At 38.7% G+C, this 7,985-nt stretch overlaps 1 protein-coding gene across 5 annotated transcripts in view; it reads left to right on the top strand.

Moving 5' to 3' along the window:
• Window positions 1-242: 242 nt before the first annotated feature.
• Window positions 243-7,985, top strand: part of zdhhc14 (zinc finger DHHC-type palmitoyltransferase 14) — a 305,204-nt gene continuing 297,461 nt past the window's right edge. For 2 of the 5 annotated variants that reach the window (XM_039748138.1, XM_039748137.1), the window contains exon 1: window positions 248-1,647. In XM_039748138.1, coding sequence (XP_039604072.1) covers window positions 1,409-1,647 — 239 coding nt within the window. In that variant the 5' untranslated portion in view covers window positions 248-1,408. Of the gene's footprint in view, window positions 1,648-7,985 lie in introns of all 5 variants that reach the window. The other 3 variants (XM_039748139.1, XM_039748136.1, XM_039748135.1) reach the window with 3 other exon arrangements.

The following is a 7,985-nucleotide window of genomic DNA, read 5'->3' as shown; positions in this document are numbered from 1 at the left end:
CATCGTTGATGCCATTCCCAGACTGAAACAACTAGTTAGCGGCGTTACAATCTAAAAAACTGAATAAATAGTTTGGAAAAATTATACATGAGGAATAATGATCATGTGAAAAAGATGGTCAGTACTGAAATGATTTTTCAGGCAGCCGTACAAACTATAAAACTACATTTCCCAAATAATAATGGACCTACATTGTTAATACGAAGGATGTAATGTGGGAGCCGCAAACGCGGCTGGGAGATGTAGTTATATGCCGAGTTGTGTTGCAATGAAACATGCCCATACAGAAGGCGTGGACTGTGGAAAGGTTAGTGAATAATGGTAATTATGAAAAAATGAATCGCACTTAAAAAAAAGATTTTAATTATTAGATGTGGTCACGACTCTAAACAAAACAACAATTATTTCTGACTGAAGTGGGAATGGAAGTGCCACTAAATGCAGCTCTTTTGGTGGTTTGAACTGTCATCTGTCAAATCGGAGTACTGCCCATTTTGAGCATAATTGTAAAACGCCTCGTTCATTCGTGCCGGTACCGGTGACTAAACCCCAATAACTTAATTGTCAAGTGGGGTGGGATGTTGCTTTTCCGCGGAACTGCATCTCGTAAAGATTCTGGATAAACAACTCTTGGAAACTGAGGAGTACAGGTCTTCGGACAATCGAAGCTGTGCCGTTCACGGAAAGAGAGGGACGTTTCTCCAAGTTGCTTGTGACGTTTAGGTCGTATATTAGTCTATGACACGTTAGTCACGTTGCTGGAAATTTGAAAGCTTGCCCAAGGAGCCTACTGGCATTCATTTGCGCTCGAGGGCACAGAGGGGCATTGGAGGCGAGAAGGCGACTACAGAGTGACACCTACAGACTAAGGAAGTTGCGGGGCCCTCGCCGAGAAACTTGGAGGAGAGAAGGGGCAAGGCGAGTCGAGAGGGGCTGTCTTTGCTTGGAGAAGAAAAAGCGGACCGTACAAGAAACTACCGTGGTTGGTGGTTTCAGATAAGAAGATGACAGATTGCTTGAGATGCAAGATGGAAGAAGAAGAATCCGAGATTGGTGTGCTTCGCGGCTACATTGCTTTCTCTCGTCGTTTGGAGTACTGACCCGCTTGCCTGTCGCGACAAGTCACAGACAGAGGGTGAAAAAAAAAAAATCATTAGTATAAGTGAACGAGACCGTAGTCGACGTGGCTGCGATGATCACCGAGCGCTGAATCTCCGGTGGACTCTATTCTCATATTCATGGCATCGCTTTGCTTGAAGTGGTGAGCAAGAGGCGCAGGTACTGCGCGGACAGCAGGCGCTCAGAACCAGCCAGCGAGCAGCCGGCCAGGCGGAGTTTGTATGAGCTCTCCACGCTGCCCTGTTCGCCTCAGCAGCTGCAGGCGGCAATTCTTGAACAATTCTGGTGGATGCCTCCTGGAGGCGGTGGGCCCATGAAAGCGTGCGAGTACAGTCAGATCAGCACACGCAGCTCGTCGCCCATGGAGTCCCCGCGCAAAAGGAAGGGCGCCAGGAGGAAATGGCAAGTTTTCCCCGGACGGAATAAATTTTACTGCGATGGTAGGGTTATGATGGCCAGGCAAACCGGCGTCTTCTACCTTACGCTGGTCCTCATCGTGGTCACGAGCGGGCTCTTCTTCGCTTTCGAGTAAGTGGCACTCTTCTCTATCTTCCAGTCACCCGCCTTTGTGTGCCGCCGGATCCCCACTTCACACAAAATGCCTGGGCTTGTTTAGCCTACCCGTCACTCACGAGGGTTGTCAAGTGTCTTTCTCCCGTGGGTGTCAGTTGCGTGTCAGTGAATGGGACAAGGCTGCCTCGCAAATTTGCAGGTGTTTCTCAGAGGTTGGCTGGCTGGCCACACCCCCCCGACACACACACACACACACACACAAACGGGGGGTCGTACTGAATAAAGCCTTTAGCGACACGTAACGGGCCTGGTGACATTTAACGTGTGTAACGGTCAGGTCATATGTGAAGGTACTGTATACTCCACCACACACTTGCAGGTTTACTTTCTGAATTTTCGTTTGTCGACTTTTAGTCGGTTTTCAGAAACGAATAAGGTTATAATTGAAACTTAGCACACTTTCTTTTAGATTTTCTCCTTTTTTCCAGCACACCTTTTATTTCTGTTAAGGGGCACTTCTAAGCATTTGCTGGGGTGTACAGTTATGGTATGTACAGAATAGTCTTTTCATTAGTAGTCTAAATGAATCAGTCTTTGTATATAGCACATTTCACAGTGAACTCCACATCATATCACTTTGTCATTATACTATTCCATTTGTGTCAAAGATACTTTGTTAGATTTTAGAATTATTTCATATATGGTCTTTTTGTTAATAGTCTTTTTGTATAGCACCTTTTATCAAATCACTTTGCACTTACGCGTAGAGTGATAATTAAAGTACAGGCTCATACTTTTTCATATAGTGTCTCAAATGGTAATGAGTTGTATTGTCATAGACACAGTGATCAACCCTAAGCATGTCACTCAACTGATCCCCTGTTCCATTTGTAAAAAATAATACAAATGTAGGCAGTTGTTTTTGCCCCCATCTCTTAAGTCACCTTTGGGAAAAGTTCCCACCTAAATATACAACAAAGGTCATAATAGTAAAATAAAATACCACACAGCTTCTGAGTCCTATGTTCAAGTCCTTTTTCTACCTCTTAGCTTGTAGGCCTTGGTGCCAGCTGAGGTGTACCACTGATTATTCAGTTGTGATGAAGGAACTGAGAATAAAACACCAGGTTTAAATGATCTACTGTACACATCTTAAGGTTAATTAACCACAAATTGTCAATGCTCAATGTAGTTAGCAGTTGCATCTTTTAATCATATTGAAATTGGATTAAGCAGATTTATGAATGCTATGTTTTGTTATATAATCCAGCCTGATAATCATGGAAAACCTACTCTGGTCGTGTCAGGTGTATGACAGGAATTATCAGGCAAGGGGTGGATCATTATCAGGTTACATGCACTCACAGTAAACTAATTCTGTGTTGTCCATAAACCTTACATGTACATCTTTGGGATGTGGGAGGAAAACACTGAGAATGCTCAAAGAAACAGCCTTATTTATACTCATGCAAAGAATGGACATATTACCCAGAGAGAGTGATGTGGTTTGGATGAGCTCAGAGGCAGTGCAGTGTAGACCACTGTGTGGCCACTGTCTTATTTTAATTTACTTTCGAAATTTATTAAGAAGAGAGTTGAGTATAAATGTAGGTCATTAAAATAAATGAATATTGCGCAGGTGACACCAAAAAATATCTATCACAAAATGTTTTGGATAAAAATGCTTCTTCCTTACACATAAATGCAAACTTTTGTAAAACGGTTCAAAAGTTTCTGTGGTATTGTTATCTTGTTCAGGGTATGCTGTTCACTAGGAAGCCCCCAGAGTTTCTGACTTGAAGTCTCTGTGTCACAATTTAGTTTGCAAAATGCCATCTAACTAATAACACAGGTTAAAAGGGCCTCACATCTGTGGTTTGTTTGGTGCAAGGTTTTGCACAACTTCAAATTGCATCAGAGCCTTGTTTTTTGCTGCATTCCTGATCTTTTGTAAAAGGCTTATTATGGAAGGTAAAAAAAAAGACAATGGACTGGCACACTGTTTAGCGATTGTTCCTTGCGCCCTCTCCTTGCTGAGATAAGCTCCGACTTCCCTGCAACTCTGCTCAGAATAAGGCAAGTTTAGAAAATAGATGGATGGTTGGTTTGAATAATGAAACTGCAGAACTTTTGTAGAAGTTTTGTATTAAGGGTTACCACGGGAGAAGAGATCAGTTATTCAGGGGCTTCTTATAATTAAAACAGTTTTTTCCTTACTTGTTATGACAAGTTATCTAACCTTAAATTGGATGATCATCTTTTGATTCAGTTACTGCCTTTTTGAGTTTTTGGAAACACTAAAGTGAAAACATACATTTGGATTTAAAGCATATGAAGATTTTTTTTTGTGAAAAGGGCTGTGGTTGATTGCTGCCTCTGATCCTGTTTCAGGATTTGATTTTGAGGTGTCATGCGGTAATGAGAGCTGGAGCTGAGGATAGATTAAAAAAGTATTGCTTTGTGGTGTATATAGCTTCAGAATTCTTTTCTTTCTTTTATAAAAAGTGGTCACTGATTTTGAAAAGGGCAGTATGGTCTGATGGCTGTCAATCTGAACTTGAAAGTACAAAATTGTGGGTACAGATCTCTCCTCCAGCTCAGTGGATGACCTGCAGCAAATCACTTTTCACTTGTAAAAAACAGTATGAGGCTCTACAAGATATGTTACACTTCTCAGAGACAGTAAGGCAGGTGATATTACTTTAATATTCCATATTTTTGTGTTCCAGAGTGTGCTAAAAGCTAATGGCTTCTCACATGTGCAATTCAAGGAAAACAATTCCAGTTGCTTTCATATGTGCTTGCAAATTCCATGATTGCGTATACTAGAGTAACTTAGGTAGCCACTGCACACATACAGTACAAAAGAGGGAGCTAACTAAATTATATTGATCTCTGTACATAGTAACTGACAACTATTAGCCCTGCCACAGGAATAAAAATAAAAGTTTAGGTAATGATGTTGAAAATATTGAAATGACTTACCTCAGCGAGGACATAGGCCTGATTTTCATTGTCTAAGTAACTATCCATCCATCCATTATCCAACCTGCTGAATCTGAACACAGGGTCACGGGGGTCTGCTGGAGCCAATCCCAGCCAACACAGGGCACAAGGCAGGAACTAATCCCGGGCAGGGTGCTAACCCACCGCAGCTAAGTAACTATATAAATTCAAATATCTTATGTTAACGTAACTTCATTTTCTTTACTTACACTCTGTGGTAAAAGTAAAACGGGATGACTTTAAATCTTTACATTTCTCTATTTGATACAGTGTGTGTCTGTATTTGTACAGTATATGTTACATAACTTTTGAATGTCAGCCATTTAAGGAGTAAACATTTATATTAAAATAAACTGAAGCAATATGCTTTGGAATTGTAACATGATTATACCATTTTAATTTCACTTGTATGGGATGGTCACTGTTACCTAAAGGTATTTTGGTGTCTGTTTATTTTTTACATATGAATGCATTAGCAAAAGTCTTTGTTTCTGTCAATACTGAAAATACCTGAGAATATTCTTCATTATCAAAAATGTATGTGAGCTGTAAATGGTGTCTTCCTAGGCTGTTAAAGGGTGGTGCTGTATTTAAATTTTGAATCCTGTATGTATATTGTGGTTTTTATTTATAAACCAGAATTAAGAAAGCAAAAGTAGTTCATATGCAAATCAATATGATTTCAATGTAAACTATTACATTTTGCACATAATTACATAGCATATACATAGAAACCAATATATTTCACATCTAATATTTAAATACAAATTAATATAATAAATGGATACCTGAACAAATCAGTAATTAACACACAAGGGAATAATCAGTAGTACATATATGCAAGTCAATCTAAATATAGTGTAACATGTAAACCAATAGAACAGTATATGATTAAACCAGTAACTGATAGTAGGTGAATGCAGACCAACACATACACTAATATGATCTGCATGAAAATCTGTATAGTTCACATCTTGGCAAAAAGAATATACTAAATGTACAAACTAATAATAATAGTTGTACTAATAATATAATGTAAACTGAGTATTGTATAGGAAAATTGTTACTTACAGGTCCAAGCAACGTACACAACAACTCCACTCTCCAGTGCTATGATAAATAAGAATGTATTTAACTTCCTGAATTTCCTTATTTGTGGTTTGCTTTGCTATCAGACATTGCAACAGTAAGCCTAACTGCACTGCCAGGTCCAACAAGATATCAGTTCACTACAGGAAATATGTAAATATAGCCACACAATGTAATGTGAGTTATCAGTCTAAAGTCTCAGTTAGATGTAGGTCTGTCTTTTTAAATACAATGGTGTCCGCTGAAACTTTAATGTTGTTTATTTATTTATTTTTTTGGCTTAAAGTTGTAGGCAGTAAGTAGACATCCCTTCTGTCTCTGATACGTGATGCACAGCCCGCTCAGCTGCTCCATCCCACTCACCAGTAAGGGCTGTGTCACCAGCATGTTATGGCAGGCCATGCTGAACCATCTGGAGTTTTGAAGCCTCTTCATCCACTGCAACAGTCCACTCACTCACATGTTTCACATGGCAAGAAAAGTTTACTTTCTGTGAATTAAAATGCCAATGGAGATTTAAATGGAGTTTTAAAATGTAACTGAAGCAAGTTTTTAAGTAATAATTGCTTGAAAAAGAGCACAGAGCTTTGGAAAGTCAGAGAAATGAGATTATACAAAGCCACAAGGAATTTTAAAGCAAAGAGCTGTCTGTGTATAGAACAAAATTACGGAGTTGGCTAGGACAGTGGAATGTGGCACACCAGAGACCTTTTAAACATGTTCTTAATTTAGTCATTGATGCAGTAGATAATATTGAAACATAGAAGGTAGAGTTAAACTGAGATGTTTGGTATAGTTCATTTACTAAGGAGAGGAGAATGGACAGTTTATTCACAGTTGTATGACATTACTAGAGCACTTTGAGTTATTATGTTTAAATAGGTCATTATTGTGAAGCTGAAGTTTGCATTGCCAAGTGACATTGTTGGAATTGTGGAGGGTGTGTATGTTCTCCTTGTGCACATATATGATTTTATCCTAGAGTTAAAAATGCAGTCTTTTGGGTCATATGGTGAAAGTGTGAGTGGTTCTTCAGTATTTTCTATGATGGATCTTTATTTTCTACCTTGAAGATTTTGCATCTAGGATAAAGTGCTGACTCTCTTTGACACAAAGTAGGACAGAAACAGGTTTAAAAATTGATGAATTTTTAAACGAGTGCATGCTTAAATGTTTGTGAGTTTCATTCTGAGACTAGCATAGAAACTGGATGTGAATAGTGAAAAACTACTATTTTATCATAATTTGACCAGAGATTTGTGAAGTAAAAGAAAATGTATAGTTTCTAATTGCAGTGCTCGAATCTCAGTTGGTTTTGAGGTATCTTTGAGTTCCAAGAGTGTTTACGAGTATCTGACATGTCTGAATCTGAGATAGACACTAACCAGACACAGATTTTACTTGCGCAGCCGGATGAGACAAACTTAGACCTCCTGGAGACAGGCAGCTGAAGAATGAGAGACAGTGGCAATCTTTCCCAGACACGTACAGTGGCAATTATGTTTTGACTGACACTTGCAAATAGACGCATCCAGGTGCACTCGCGATTCAGATGCCCATCTCACTTGTCGTGCAGGCAACAGAGTGCTGGACCTTAGAGTCTGCCAAAAGCTGTAACTGCAGAGTACAATCATCTGCTCCAGTAAAGGTATACATATGTAGTGCCATGAAAATATATTTACTCATTTCCTCTGTTGTTGTAAAGTTTAGACACTGAACGTTTCAAGTCTCCAACGAAATTCTAAAGTAGATAAATGGTGCCTGGATCAACAAATAACTCAGTGACACATTTTGCTTCTACTTACTGTATATTATTTAGTAAAAAAACAAAATTATCCACAAACCTGATACTATTTGAACAAGTGCCATCTTTATGTTGTGAATAGGTTATGTTTTTAATTGTTTTGTTGTTTAAATGAGTACCTACATTGGAATTTATGGGCACTATTATTTTCTAAGATGCTGGATCAATTCCTGATGTTACTTTTTTGTTTTCATTTTAATGGACTTAAAAGTTTAATCAAGTGTGCTTTTTCTTGGTTATCTGTAGGTTTCTCACGGTCATGGAAATCCTGGACAAGTTATAGAAAATAAAATTTATTTTTCCAGGCCTGGAAAAGCTTTGAAAAGTTATCAAATGACCATTATGTTTTGCAAAATGCATGGATTTTTTTAATATACAGGAAATTAGGTCTATGTTATGTTATTTTGAAAATCAGCAACATTTTGAAAAGAGGATCTTGTTTATTAATGTTACG

Source organism: Polypterus senegalus, chromosome 3 (genome assembly GCF_016835505.1).
Source record: "Polypterus senegalus isolate Bchr_013 chromosome 3, ASM1683550v1, whole genome shotgun sequence".
Lineage (NCBI taxonomy): Eukaryota > Metazoa > Chordata > Cladistia > Polypteriformes > Polypteridae > Polypterus > Polypterus senegalus.
Note: the sequence above shows the minus strand (reverse complement) of the source record. Positions and strands in the feature narration are given on the sequence as shown.